This window comes from Bombina bombina, chromosome 2 (assembly GCF_027579735.1).
Source record: "Bombina bombina isolate aBomBom1 chromosome 2, aBomBom1.pri, whole genome shotgun sequence".
Lineage (NCBI taxonomy): Eukaryota > Metazoa > Chordata > Amphibia > Anura > Bombinatoridae > Bombina > Bombina bombina.
Window position 1 is genome coordinate 307,034,428 of NC_069500.1, and position 16,003 is coordinate 307,050,430.

The window sequence follows — 16,003 nt, forward strand, 5'->3', positions numbered from 1 at the left end:
TGGAGCCACCACTCAAGGCAAGAGTGATATGGCAGAAAAAGGTAATGAACCTCCAAGGCACTGCTAATGTATGCATTAGGTCTTCCTGAAGATCCTGAACCACAACCCATAATGAGTAAACTGGAATAAAGACGGACGTCCAAAGATTCTCCTTTGGTGTCCCCTTCCAGTTGCCATACAGATATCAAAAAGCTCTTTCTAGATAATATCCGTCCCAAAGAGGGCCGCTGACGGCAAGCCGCAGTGGGCCTCTGCCCCCCACCAAAACTCGAGCTGCTACCCCCCAACGCTAGGGAGACTCTCAATCTCAGAAGGAGATCCAAGCCAGTAAGACCGACTAGATCTCTACACTGGGACAAACCCAGAAGACTAGAACCTTAGAGCAGAAAAGATTTGCCTGAAGATCCGAAATATCTTCAGGCAAATCCTGGCCCCTTTAGGCACACCCTCACCAACTTGAAGGGCTGCGACCGAAGTCTAAACTGCCCCTGGAGACAAGAAAAATGTCCCACAGGATAGGGAGGTCTTGATAAAGACATGAGAGTACTATTCTCTCAACCAGTAGTCCATGAAAATCTGCAAAGACAGATTTGAAACATCTCCACTGCACTGCCTCAACCTACACCGAACCTCGGATGGGATGAGACCAGGCAAAAGGGATGAAGTCCAAAACGGACCCCAAGACAAGGCATCACCCCCCCTACACCGAGCTAGCGATGGACTGAAGCAGGTCTAAAAGGCACGACCTGAAGGGGCTAACCATAAGGTAAAGTCTACCTGGCTAGGAAGGCTAAATTAATATCCAGAGATCCAACCTGGCGCCTTCACCAGAGAAAACTCTGGCCTAGGTCCATCTCTGAGGATCGAAGAAGCCAGAAAAAGTCCCTAAATGTCTTCTATCAGACGATATGACAGTAAGTCAGCCAGCATCGCCAAGCCACGGGAACTATCTGTTACTGTAATCAGGTCACTGTCCAATAAACCCCAGATCCCAAACAGAAAACTTAGGATCAGAACAAGATTACTGGGAGAGACGGTCTAAAATAACACCCAGAGGAAGAAAAACGGAAAGATATCATTCAACAGTGCTTCCGAACAAAACCCGGAAGAGAGAACTTATATTCTCCCCAAAAAGAAGACAAAATAAGCTCTGCTGAGTACCCTAGAATCCAAATAGGACGGGAGACCCCTCCCTAAACTGGACCCTGAAACAGTGTAATGAAAATATTCTCACACTGCAAAGGTACTCCAAAAGACACCTGAAAAAAACCTCTCTCTGCCGAAAGACCGGACAAAAGGAGAAAAACTGCTCAGAAAGGCACAACATGTAGCCTTGCTCCGGTCTCTAGGACCCCTGGAACCGATATGATCCAGAATCAAACGCCCCTCAAGATAGAACCTAAAACAGGTCCTTCCTGTCATCAAGGTTAGATGGACCTGCTAAGTCTGAGCCAGAATAGCTATACCAACTCCTCTCGAGAAGAAGGAAAGAGTAGACTTAACCGACATATCTGTCAGTGCAACTCGAGGACTAAATTGAAAATTCTCAACTTCCAGCTTCTGCTAGAAGACTGCGAACAATCCATGACTTAAATCTGACTCTAAAATGTCAAGGGAACCATCACCTCAAACAATCGAGATGCTTCCTTAGGAAGCCTCCAGAAATATTGACAACCAAAGTCATCAGCTTCTAACATCCCATATGACGAAACGTCTTCCTAAAAAGAGTTTCTACAACAACCAAGAGCTCTTAAACAAAAAACTATCCTAACCGGATATAAAAGAAAATAGGCAAGTGCACAAAAGTGATAGCCAAGAAGGAATGTGCAAAAAACAGGTCCAACTTGTCCTACAATACAAACTCCCCTCTAGAGCTCTGAACTGGGATTCTAAAAATAAAAATAAAAGAAAATATGTAGACGATAAAGGAATAGGAACTTCATCCTTCCCCACTCGTCTAATCAAGATCGCCATCTAATTTAGAGGACAGAGATTTGACTGACGGATCAGTACTAGGAGTCTCTAACATCGCCAAAACTTCTCTCAAAAGCAAGCACAGGCGTGCCATTCTAAATGCTAAATCCTTTTCAGTCGGTGGAAACAAATCAACAGACTCCGACCCTGGAGGTCCTACCTCTGAAGCCTCAGAGGGAACTGCATCCCTAGATTACTGATCGGATACAATCGTCAATTTACATGATGGACCCTGGGTAGGAGTGCATGGATTGACCCTTCGCTTGCATGTAGCAGGAAGAGACAAAATCGCTAATGCCGTAGAGATGGCCATGTGGAACTGCGCAGTAACCTCTGGTGGAAAATAGGCCCCTTTAGTCGAAGAAGCAGGGGTACCCGGGGAAACTGCATGTGTAGGAACAGAAGATTCTAAGGAACACACCTCACGGGACGAGGAATCCTCAGAAGCGGATGGCTCAGTGATCTCTAACATCTCAACATTGGTTGATGAGAACACCCTGTTGCGGGATACGGAACATAATTGAGATGGATGGACTACCCGAGCCTCCTCACAATATACACAGGTGTCAAATTAAGTATTAGAGGGATTCCCCTCTAAATTATCAGAATTCTCCATAATTCTGTCTAATTATAAAAGAAAACAACTGGCACATTATACCCCTAATGGCTGGGGCACTCACCACCTGCTATGACCCAGACAGATAGAGAAAATTGCTCCTTGCTGCAGACACACTGTCAGGAATATGAAAAAGAAAGAAAAAAAAAAAGTGACCATTCCCGGTCACCCGGTGCGTCATGCAGGACCGCCCCTGCTAAGGAAAATAGCGTGCCAGACTAATAAAACTGTGCAGCTCTCAAATATAATAATAAATAACCTGTATGTTCCGTATCAGCCTGTGAGCCCAAACGCCTTACACACAAAGCAGTCAAAATCACATAACAAAACATGATTAAACAACCCACTGTTAAATAATCCCACTCAGGGGATATAGACCCTTGATTCCATACAGATAAAAAGAGTCCCGTTGTGACCCTGTCTTCTATCGTTAACATATGTATTAAAAATGAAACTATCTTACCGGAATTTATGCCGTGGAACAGAAAACACGGTCCTTCAAGTGTGACAGACTGTAGCATAGCTTCTGACATGGACTTGAGTGAATAAAAGTAGGCAGCGAAATGCTGATTGCTTAGGAGCTGTTAATACGAGTCTGGATGGTTTCGCAGAAAGACTCTCCCTGCATATCCAGACTCTAACTTTCATCAATGCTCTTACTGAGAGGCTGACAAGACTACTTAAAACTCCAGTCCCAACTCGAAGGGTAGATACCCTTCCTAAGGAACTACACCGAAAACTTCTGACACTTCTCTGCCAACCTCCTGTGACGAAAGGCAAAGAATGACTGGGGGATGAAGGAAGTAGGGGAGGTATTTAAGCCTTTGGCTGGGGTGTCTTTGCCTCCTCCTGGTGGCCAGGTTCAGTATTTAACACAAGTAATGAATGCAGCTGTGGACTCTCCCTGTATTAAGGAGGAAATAAAAATTTCCACTACAAAATTTTATTATCAAGAAAATGCATAGGTTCTAATGGAGCCTGTTGAAGAACGCTAAGAACAAGATTAAGGCTCCATGGAGGAGCAACAGGTTTGAAAATAGGTCTAATTCTAGCAATAAGCCTGAACAAAGGACTGAACATCTAGCAACCGAGTCAACTTTTTATGCAAAAAAACAGAGAGCAGAAATCTAACCCTTAAGAGAACGGACCGACAATTTTCCAATCCTTCTTTAAGAAATAAAAGAACATGAGACTTTTACGTTGTGCCAAGGAAATTCTTGTTCTTAACACCAAGATAAATAAGTTCTCCACACCTTAGGGTAAATACGTCTGGTATTCCAAGCCTGAACCAAAGTGTCCATAACCCTCTCAGAGAATCCTCTCTTAGACAACACTAGTTGTTGGTTTATCTCCATACAATCAGCTTTAGAGAATCTAGATTTGGTAAAAGAAAAGACCCTAATGTCTCTGAGGTAATATCCAGGGAGGAACAGATGACATTTTCACTAGATCTGCATACCAAGTCCTGCATGGCCACGCTGGAGCAATTAAGATAATTGGAACACCTTCCTGTTTGATTTGAGCTATAACTCGAGGCAGAAGTACAATTAGAGGAAAAAAAATATATAAAGATTGAAATTCCACTGAACTGCTAAAGCATCCACCAACTCTGCTCAAGGGTCTCTCAACCTCGACCCGTATGTCAGCAGTTTGGTATTTATACAGGAAGTCAGGAGGTCCATCTCCAGGAACCCACATCTTCAGGCGATCTCGTAAAACACCTGCTGATTTAACGACCATTCCCCCGGAATGCAGAGTCTCAGAAAATCTGCTTCCCATTTTACCACACCCGGAATGTTGATGGCTGACAATTGAACATCTCTGCCCACTGAAGGATTCTAGAGACTTTTCCCATCGCCAGAGTTCCTTGCTGGTGATTTATATAAGCCATTGTCATGATGTGGTCAGATTGGAAACTAATAAAAATGGACAGAATGCAACTGTTGCCACGCCATCAGAGCATTAAAGATGGCCCTTAGTTCCAAAATGTTGATAGGAAGCATTGCTTCCTCTGGCTGCCAAGTCCACTGAGTTACTAGAGGACCCCACACGGCTCCCTATCCTATCAAATTTGGGTCCGTAGTCAAAATCTCCCAAGATGATTGCAGGAAGCAGACACCCGAGACAGCCACCAGGAGAGGGAGTCCCTCACCACTGGATCTAAACAGATTATCTGAGACAGATCGAAATGATTTCCATTCTATTTTTTGAGCATACACAACTGATCTCAGATGAAAATGAGCAAAAGGAATAAAATGTCCTTAGTTGCTACCATAAGTCCTACCACCTCCATTGAGCTACCGAGGGCAGAGGAGTAGATTGCAGGAGAGCTTGCTAAATGTAAAGAGGGAGCTTGAACCAAAATATTGTCCAAATAAGGAGCTGCAGCAATCTCTTGTAATCTGACTACTGCCAGAAGAGCTCCCAGGACTTTTGCAAAGATTCTTGGAGCTGTCGCTAGATGGTAATTGTCCAAGAAGGCAAACCTCAGAAATTGATGATAAACTCTGTGAATGGGAATGTGAAGGTATGCATCCTTTAAATCTATAGTGGTCAAAAACTGTAATGAAGAATAAAAGTAGTAAGGAGCAACTTTTATTAATCCAAAGTTAAAATAAAGGGTAACATTACCCTAGGTAAAACCTCTGTAACGGGAGGCAAGAAATTAAACAATGGCTGACATGTTTCGGCTCTTGGCTGTACTCGTAGCCCCTGATTTGAACGGATCTTTTACTGTGGGTAAGCCTATCTATCATATACAGCTGGATGTGTGTAGAGGCTTAAGCAGTGTAAACTAAATAATAATTGACACATTACCACAGATTATATTGTCTCTCAGCCTTTTGAATGTCACACTAGTGAAGGTGTCTGGGATTCGTATATGAGGTGTGTGAGATGGTCAAGTATATTAGGCAGCAATGACTAATGTTGATATCCATCTCATTAAAGGACTTGTCATTTGCTAGCCAGTCTTTGGAACATTTTTGATAACGTTATAGTGTATGTGCCCTACATTTTTTCCCGCAACATTTCTTGTATGGTCATAAACTGTCCCTCCTGAACTAAGGGAAGGATAGACCTAATAGTTTTCATCTTGAAAGAAGGAACTTGCAGAAATTTGTTTAGATCTAGGATAGGGCAAAAAGTAACATCCTTTTGTTGGGAACTATGAATAGATTTGAATAAAAACCTTTTCCCCCTTTCTGATTGGGGAACTGGAACAATCGCCCCCCCCCCCCCATGGACACTAGATCCTCTACACACTTCAGGAAGGCCCTTCTTTTCTCTGGTCATCCTGAAAGTCTGGAAAGGAGAAATCTGCCCCTCAGGGGGCGAGACCAAAAACCTATTCTGTATCCCCCTGGAAGATGAAGTCCAGAACCCAGGGTCCTGAACATTTTGAAACCAAGCTTTGCGAAATAAAGACAGTCTGCCCCATACACGACCCCTTCATGTTGACTTGTTGTCAAGGGTAGACTTATTGGGTTGTTTATTCAGAGCCCAAGACTGGATTGGCTTCCAGGTACTCCTGACGAAAAGAACGAAAAATTCCCAGACGGGTATCCCTTGGACTTCGCTTTCTTGTCCTAGGGAGGAAAAAAGCACCCTTGCCTACATTAACAGTAGAAAAAAGTCAAATCCAAACCTGGGCCAAATTAGGTCTTACCCTTAAAGGCTAGAAGGAAGAAGTCTGGACTTGCATACCATGTCTGCTGACCACAATTTCAACCAGAGAGCTCAACTGGTAAGCACCACAAATCCAGAAGACTAAACGTTTAGTTGAAGGATCTGCATTATAGCATCACAACAAATGATCTGCATTATAGCATCACAAACTAAGGAATTAGCCATTACTAGGGCCTTAATCTGGTCCTGGAAATCCTCCAAGGGAGTCTTAACTAAAATTAGCTCCGATACGGAATCTAACCAGAAGGTGGCAGCTCCAGCAACCGCCGCGATACATGATGCAGGTTGAAAAAGTAAGCCCATTTGATTAAACATCCGTCTCAGAAAACATTCCAATTTTCTGTCCATGGGATCTCTAAAGGATGTACTCTCCTCTTGGGGAATAGTGGTATGCTTAGCCAGAGTGGAGATAGCACCATCAACTTTGGGTACCGTACTCACATCTCCAAAATCCAGAGCTGGAAACATTTTCTTAAAATTTGGAGGAGAAAAAGATAAAAGCCTTAAGGAGGAATTTTAAATGTTCAAGCCTGAAAAATTTACCTATTCTGAATCTACAACCTTTCTAGTAGAAGAGTTAGAGGATAAAAGTTTCTCAGCTAGCTTGCTAGTTTCTCAGGCATCTGAGATGCCTGAGGTGATATATGTATACACTGTGCTTTTGTTTTAATAGAAGTGATTTTAAAACTTATCACTTGACTGAGAGCCTGTCCATGTTTGTTTGCAGTTGGAGACTACAGCCTAGACTGAGACCTGTGGGAAAAGAACAGTGAGCTGGGACACTGTGAGATTCCAGTATGCACTACTAAGCACGAGTGAGTGCTGCCACACTTGTGAGTACCTGAACATCTGTTATCACATATTTGTACACCATCTGTACTTTATTACACTAGGAGGCGTCCTTCTGTGTGGTTGTTTTATACCATCACAGATTCCAGTTAACCTCTTCTATTTGGGAAGGAGCTGCCGTGAATTCAAGAATAAAAGACCATTGGAAGTCCAAATGGACAACACTTTTTTCAGTGATTGATTCACCTATGGACTGATAAGTTATATCATTTTGTATATTTTATCACACTATATATACACTATATTTTTGTTGTATTTTGTAATCTGTTGACATTATAGGAGTGATCTAGCACTATATATATTCTGTGTATATTAGCGCCCCCTTGAGTGGTGACAGAGTATTGTCATCAGGTTGGTTACACCTGACACATTACACCCCCTGATCCTTTCCCAAACAGCTCTCTTCCCTCCCCCACCCCACAATTGCCCCCGCCATGTTAAGTACTGGCAGAAAGTCTGCCAGTACTAAAATAAAAGCTATCTTTGATATTATTATTTTTTTAAAATAGGCATATTTACATATGCCGCTCTGTAGGATCCCCCCTTAGCCCCCAACCTCCCTGATCCCCCCCCCCCCAAACAACTTTCTAACCCTCCCCCTCTAACTTATTGGTAGCAATCTTGGGTACTAGCAGCTGTCTGCCAGTACCCAGTTTACAGTAAAATATATATATATTTTTTTTATATTTTTCTGTAGTGTAGCTTGCCCCACCAAAGACCAACCCCCACCCCCACCCCTCCCAGATCCCTTAAGGCAGCAAGGATCATCTAATTTGCATATTTAGAATTGTGTCTTTTGGGCTTGTCATGTATGTACAAGAGAAGTTATTCTCCTATCTGACCTTTGTTCATAAAAGTGCCAGAAAACTGCCTAAAGCTCAGTGAACAGCTGCTGCATGAACACTACTGAGCACCACTCCTCATACTAATGCTGTGTGCTCGACGCTGCAAACAGCCCACTGTCTAGGAGCTACTGCAGCAGAGACTGCTCATTTGTCATAATGCTCTGATGTACCGAAGACCTCACGGACCAAGCCCAAACCCCTCCAGACCGGGGAATAAAAAAACTTTAAAGTTGACTATATCGGAAGGTGCCCAGGGTAATGCAGGAACAAATGATAGTGGAGCTGGCACTTCTTCCACATAAAACATATGAACCTTATTGTCACATTAATAAAACCACAGTATATGGACAATAAAGATCATATGTTTTGTATGGAAGAAGTGCCGGCTCCACTATCATTTGTAATATGAGGGAAATCACATGATCTGTTTCTATAAATACCCCGCACCCTACGTTTTTTTTTTTTTTTTTTATCTGCTCTGGCACATGATGCATGACACGCCAACAGGCTCCTAAGCTTGACAATGAGATTTGCACATGCATGGGTCACAGAGAAGACAGAATGCGCAGTAAATTGCAGGTAAACAAAAAAAAGATTGCTTAAAGATGTTATCTGCAAAGTAAAAGTTTATGTCAAAGATTGCAATTGTGTAAAGTTTTTTTTAGGAATAGCTCTCTAGCGCCCCATTATTTTCCCTTTTTTTTTGTCTCCTGTTTAGTTTTGTTTATGTAGAAGGTCATATACTCAAATAAGGGTGGCTTTTTCCTTCCTTTTTTGGCGCAGTTTTTATATAGATCCTTTGTACCCCTGATCAGAAACTAATCAGTAGTTTCCTTGCAGGACCAGCAGTGCTCTCTGGCTCCAGAGGCACTTACACCTCTGCAAAGGGGTTACACTCATTGTTAAAACACATACATTTGGGGTGTCGCTAGTGTACCATAATAATTTGTTAAAGCATGTCATTTTAACAGGAGTTTCACTCTTGATGTACACTAGGGGGCTTAATTTATCTCTTTACAATTTTTTTTTTACTTCAGCAAAAACAAACTTTATAAAAGTGGAAAGTAGAAACTGTAAACCAATACAAGTACAGTTTTAAATATAAACTAATCTAATAGTAGTAACAATAATAATGACAACTTCATCATCATACCCCAGCCATCGGAATATTCTTCCAAGATCCTTAGTAAAGATGCTACTTGAAAGACCTTGCTTCACCTCATTATTCCAAGCAAAAGCCTCTTCTTCAGACTGAAAGATATTTAGAAATAGTTTTGTAATTTTATATATATATATATATTAAAAAACAATATATATGATCATGGTCCACTGCTACATATAGATAAATAGTGACAGGCTGACTATTTTACTACTGGGAACTAGCTGAACATAACAGATGAGCCAAATGTGCATAGCAACCAATCACCAGCTAGTATCCAGTAGTGTAGCATATGTACATATTCTTTTTCAACAACAGATACCAAGAGAACAAAGTAAATTTGAAAATAGAAGTGAATTTAAAAGTGTCTTAAAATGACATCCTCTATCTGAATCATGCAAGTTCAATTTTGACTTTCCTATCCATTTAAACCTGAAGAGCAAATTTACATACACACACACAAAGATCCCAATGCAGCTGAAGGTGTAACGTTTTTATGTAAAAAGTTTAAAGTAGATGACATTTGAGAACAATGTAAGTTTGGGGAAAAAGTTACCTTAAACTTTAGAATGTAGAGTATTGGAGCAAAAGTCTCTTTGTGAACGATGGGTGAATTGTGTGAAAGCCCAGTTATGATGGTTGGTTCCACAAAGTTTCCAGAACGATCAATTACCTTTATTAACAAGAGACAATACAAATAATATTTTATGTGAAGTAAGTAAATACTTGTGAAAAAGCATTTTGAATGGTAAGTGGAAATGAAACTTACTTTAAATATAATAATTTACTAAAATTATCTTGCATAGTATGAATTTTAGCATAATATATATGAAAATAACAGGTTTACAAGATAATTCTTATTTTCTTGAACTTTTTATAGACCTACTTTTCCACCAGTTACCACTTCACCGCCTTCACATTTTGCTTGCTCAATTGCAGAAAGAAACATTTCGACAGCCTGCTTAGTGTGAAGAGGACCACACAAAGTGTCAGCTGAAAGGGAATAGGAGAAAAGTTTAAAAAATGTAAAAGGACAAAAGAATGCATGATTAATGAACACGTAGTAAAATGAACTATAGAAAATAATCATCTGTTTTCTATTGTATAGTAACTAGGTTCTCAACCTGTGGTACGTGTACACCTGGTGGAACTCCAGGGATTGGCCTCCCCCCCCCCTAATGTAGCTATTGTAAGCATGACATATCAAAGAAAGCTGTATTTTTCATTTCTACAGGGCAGAGTGCGAGCATTTCCCTACCTAGGTTGGACCCTTGCTCAATCACTGATTCACCTCACATTGCTAAAAACATAATTTATGTAAGAACTTACCTGATAAATTAATTTCTTTCATATTGGCAAGAGTCCATGAGCTAGTGACGTATGGGATATACAATCCTACCAGGAGGGGCAAAGTTTCCCAAACCTCAAAATGCCTATAAATTACACCCCTCACCACATCCACAATTCAATTTAACGAATAGCCAAGTAGTGGGGTGATAAAATAAGGAGTAAAAAAGCATACAAAAAGAGGAACTGGAAAAATATTGTACTTGTATACAAAAATCATAACCACCATAAAAAGGGTAGGCCTCATGGACTCTTGCCAATATGAAAAAAATGAATTTATCAGGTAAGTTCTTACATAAATTATGTTTTCTTTCATGTAATTGGCAAGAGTCCATGAGCTAGTGACATATGGGATAGAAATACCCAAGATGTGGGAGACCACAGAAGAGTCACTAGAAAGGGAGGGATAAAATAAAAACCGCTATTTCCACTGAAAAAAATTAAATCCACAAAAAAATAAGTCTCTCTTATAAATTTCACATAAATTACAAGAAAAAAAACTTAAATCATAAGCAGAAGAATCAAAACAGACAGCTGTCTGAAGAACATTTCTACCAAAGACTGTTTTAGAAGAAGCAAACACATCAAAATGGTAAAATTTAGTAAAAGTATGCAAAGAAGACCAAGTTGCTGCTTTGCAAAATCTGATCAACCGAAGCTTCATTCTTAAAAGCGGAAGAAGTGGCGACTGATCTAGTAGAATGAGCTGTAATGCTCTGAGGCGGAGACTGTCCCATCTCTAAATAAGCCTTGTGAATCAAAAGCTTTAACCAAGATGCCAAAGAAATGGAAGAGGCTTTCTGACCTTTTCTAGGACCAGAAAAAAAAAAAGACTAGAAGTCTTCCTGAAATCTTTAGTAGCGTTGACATAATATTTCAAAGCTCTTACAACATCCACAAAATTTAAAGATCTTTCAAGAGTATTCTTGGGATTAGGACACAAGGAAGGAACAACAATTTCCCTACTAATGTTGTTAGAATTCACAAACTTAGGAAGAAATTTAAACGAAGTCCACAAAACAGCCTTATCCTGATGGAAAATCAGAAAAGGAGACTCACAAGAGCAGAAAATTCAGAAACTCTTCTAGCTGAAGAGATAGCCAAAAGAAACAACACTTTCCAAGAAAGTAGTTTAATATCCAAAGAATGCACAGGCGCAAAAGGTGGAGCTTGCAAAGCATTCAAAACCAAATTAGGACTCCAAGGAGGAGAGATTGATTTAACAACAGGCTTGATACGAACCAAAGCCTGAACAAAACAGTAAATATCAGGAAGTTTAGCAATCTTTCTATGAAATAAAACAGAAAGAGCAAAGATTTGTCCCTTCAAAGTACTTGCAGACAAACCTTTATTCAAACCATCCTGAAGAAACTGTAAAATTCTAGGAATCCTAAAAGAATGCCAAGAGAATTTATGAGAACACCATGAAATATAGGTATTCCAAACCCGATAATAAATCTTCCTTGAAACAGACCTACAAGCCTGTAGCATAGTATTAATCACCGAGTCAGAGAAACCTCTATGACTAAGCGTTCAATTTCCATACCTTCAAATTTTAGCGATTTGAGATGCTGATGGAAAAACGGTCCTTGAGACAGAAGGTCCGGCCTTAAAGGAAGTGACCAAGTATGGCAACTGGACATCCGGACAATATCCGCATACCAAAACCTGTGAGGCCATGCTGGTGCTATCAGAAACACATGCAATTGTTCCAATATGATCTTGGAGATCACCCTTGGAAGAAGAACTAGAGGCGGAAAAATGTAAGCAGGTTGGTAAAACCAAGAAACTGCTAATGCAGCCACCATCTCTGCCTGAGGATCCCTGGACCTGGAAAGGTAACTGGGAAGCTTCTTGTTTAGATGGGAAGCCATCAGATCTATTTTGGGGAGACCCCACATCTGTACAATCTGACAAAATACATCTGGATGGAGAGACCACTTCCCTGGATGGAAGGACTGACAACTGAGATAATCTGCTTCCCAATTGTCTACACCTGGGATATGTATCGCAGAAATTAGGCAGGAGTTGGATTTCGCCCAAGAAATTATCTGAGATACTTCTTTCATCGCTAACGGACTGCGAGTCCCCCCTTGATGATTGACATATGCCACATTTGTGATATTGTCTGTCTGAAAATGAATGAATAATTCTCTCTTTAATAGCGGCCAAGCCTGAAGAGCCCTGAAAATAGCAGTTCTAAAATATTGATTGGTAACCTCGCCTCTTAAGGATACCAGCCTCCTTGTGCTGTCAGAGACCCCCAGACAGCTCCCCAACCAGTGAGACTTGAATCTGTTGAAATCACAGTCCAGGCAGGGCAAACAAAAGAGGTCCCTTGAATAATCCAATGATGGACTAACCGCCAGGACAGAGAGAATTGAATTTTGGGATTTAAGTATATCAACTGTGATATCCGAGTATAATCCCTGCACCATTGATTCAGCATGCAAAGCTGCAGAGGTCTCATATGAAAAACGAGCAAAGGGGATCGCGTCCGATGCTGCAGTCATGAGACCTAAAACTTCCATGCACATAGCCACTGAAGGGAATGATCGAGACTGAAGGTTTCGACAGGCAGAAACCAATTTAATTTGTCTCTTGTCTGTTAAAGAGAGTCATGGACACTGAATCTATCTGGAAACCTAAAAAGGTCACCCTTGTCTGAGGAATCAAGAAACTATTTGGTAAATTGATCCTCCAACCATGTCCTTGAAGAAACAGCACAAGTTGATTTGTGTGAGATTCTGCAAAATGAAAAGATTGAGCCAGTACCAAGATATTGTCCAAATAAGGAAACACGCAATACCCTGCTCTCTGATAACAGATAGAAGGGTACTGAGAACCTTCGAAAAGATTATTGGAGCTGTTGCTAGGCCAAATGGAAAAGCAACAAACTGGGAATCTCAGAAACCGATAGTGGTCTGGATGAATCGGAATATGAAGATATGCATCCTATAAGTCTATTGAGGACATGTAATGACCTTGCTGAACAAAAGGCAGAATAGTCCTTATAGTCACCATCTTGAAAGTTGGGACCCTTACAAAATGATTCAAAAACTTCAGATCCAGAACTGGTCTGAAAGAATTTTCCTTCTTCGGGACAATGAATAGATTTGAATAAAAACCAAGACCCTGTTCCATAATTGAAACTGGTACAATCACTTTTGAAAACTCTATATCTGAAACACACTTTAGAAAAGCCTGAGCTTGCACAGGATTTGTGGGAATGTGAGAGAGAAAAAATCTTCTCAAAGGAGGTGTTATTCTGAAACCCCTGAGAGACAATATTCTGAATCCAATGATTCTGAATGGAACCTGCCCAAACTTGAAATAATTTTAATCTGCCCCCCACCAGCAGCACTGAATAGAGGGCCGCACCTTCATGTAGTCTTGGGGGCTGGCTTTGGTTTCTTGTAAGGCTTAGATTTATTCCAACTTGAGGATGGCTTCCAATTGGAGTCAGAGTCTTTAGGGGAAGGAGTGGTTTTCTGTTCTCTATTCTGACAAAAGGAACAAAACCGATTAGAAGCTTTAGATTTGTCTTTAGACTTTATCTTGAGGCAAAAAAAAACTCCCTTTCCCCCCAGTAATAGTGAAAATAATAGAATCCAACTGGGAACATAGATTTAACATTAATCTTGATTATATCAAAAATAGCATCACAGATAAAATGATTAGCATGTTGAATCAAACAAACAATGCTATGCAAAAACAGAGTCTTTTTCCCGTTGTGCTAAGCTATCCAACCATAAAGTTGATGCAGCCCCAACATAAGCCATAGAAATGGCAGGTCTGAGCATATAGCCAGAATGCAAATAAGCTTTCCTTAGATAAGATTCAATCTTCCTATCTAAAAGGATCCTTAAAAGAGGTACTATCTTTCATAGGATTAGTAGTACGTTTAGCAAGAGTAGAAATAGCCCCATCAACCTTAGGGACTTTCCCAAAACTCTAATTTAGCCACTGGCAAATGATACAACTTTTTAAACCTTGAAGAAGGAACAAAAGTAGTACCAGGCTTAGACCATTCCTTAGCAATCACATCAGAAATAGCAACAGGAACAGGAAAAACCTCAGGAGTAGTCACAGGCGGTTTATAGACCGAATTTAAATGTTAACTGGATTTATTATCAAGAGGATCAGACTCCTTAATATCCAAAGTTATTAACACTTCTTTTAACAAAGAACGAATATACTCGATCTTAAAAAGATAAGATGATTTATCAATGTCAATGTCTGAAGTAGGATCTTCTGAGTCAGAGAGATCCTCATCAGAGGAGGATATATCAGTATGTTTCTGGTCATTACAAATTTCATCAGTATTATGAGAAGTTTTAAAAGACATTTTACTTTTATTTAAATGCAGAATAGCAGCCATAGCCTTCTGTATCGCCTCAGCAATATAATTTTTCATATCAACAGGGATATCATGTACTTTAGATGTTGAAGGAACAACAGATACTGTACTAGAACTAATAAAAACCTTTTCTCCATGCAAAAGCTTATCATGACAACTGTTACATACTACAGCTGGAGATATAATCTCCACTAGCTTACAACAGATACACTTAGATTTGGTAGAACTGTGCTAAGGCAGCATGGTTCCTACAGCAGCTTCTGAGACAGGATCAGATTGAGACATCTTGTAAAATGTAAAAAAGAAAAAATAACATTAAACCGAAATATCTTATTTCCACATATAGCAGTTTCAGGAATAGGAAAAAATGCAAATGCTAAAATTGGCAAACAAAAGCAAATAGCATATAGGAAGTGAGGCAAAATAAAACTAAAATTTTTTGCGCCAAGTAGGACGCATGACGCAAATTGTTTGGCACCAACAAACATCCGGTAATGATGCAACTCGCGTCATAAAATCAATTCCGCGCCAAACAACCTAGCGTCAACTAAGACGCAGGAAATGACAAACATGCCCCATGACAGACACACATTCACGCCAAAAAAATTATCACGCCAAGAATGACGCAATAAATAAAAAACAGCATTTTGCGCCCTCGCAAGCCTAATTTGCCCGCAAGTTTTCCAAGAAAAAAAGTCAAATTGAAAAAAAGATTATACCCCAGGTAAGACAAACTTCCTAAAACATGATTCCCATAACGAAACTGCTGGACTGCAAAGGGAAATACAAATAGACCTGACTCATGGCAAATATAAGTAAAATACATATTTAAAACTTTATATTAATACATAAAGCACCAAACCATAGCTGAGAGTGTCTTAAATAATGATACATACTTACCGAAAGACACCCATCCACATATAGCAGATAGCCAAACCAGTACTGAAAGCTATCTGCAAAGGTAATGGTATATAAAAGAGTATATCGTCGATCTGAAAAGGGAGATGACTCCCTACGACCGATAACAGAGAACCTTTGAAAAGATTTCCCACAAGGAAAACCATAAAATCAAATAGGCGATACTCTCTTCACATCCCTCTGACAAACACTGTACTCAGAGGAATTGGGCTTCAGAATGCTTCGAAGCGCTTATCACAGAAGAAATC

At 40.2% G+C, this 16,003-nt stretch overlaps 1 protein-coding gene across 1 annotated transcript in view; it reads right to left on the reverse strand.

Annotated features, from left to right (window-relative positions):
• Nucleotides 1-16,003, reverse strand: part of ALDH7A1 (aldehyde dehydrogenase 7 family member A1) — a 299,657-nt gene that overhangs the window by 160,479 nt on the left and 123,175 nt on the right. Inside the window, exons 13-15 of the mRNA XM_053701625.1 lie at nucleotides 10,017-10,123; nucleotides 9,687-9,803; nucleotides 9,125-9,222 (exon numbers count right to left, since the gene is read on the reverse strand). Coding sequence (XP_053557600.1) covers nucleotides 9,125-9,222; nucleotides 9,687-9,803; nucleotides 10,017-10,123 — 322 coding nt within the window. The remainder of the gene's footprint in view (nucleotides 1-9,124; nucleotides 9,223-9,686; nucleotides 9,804-10,016; nucleotides 10,124-16,003) is intronic.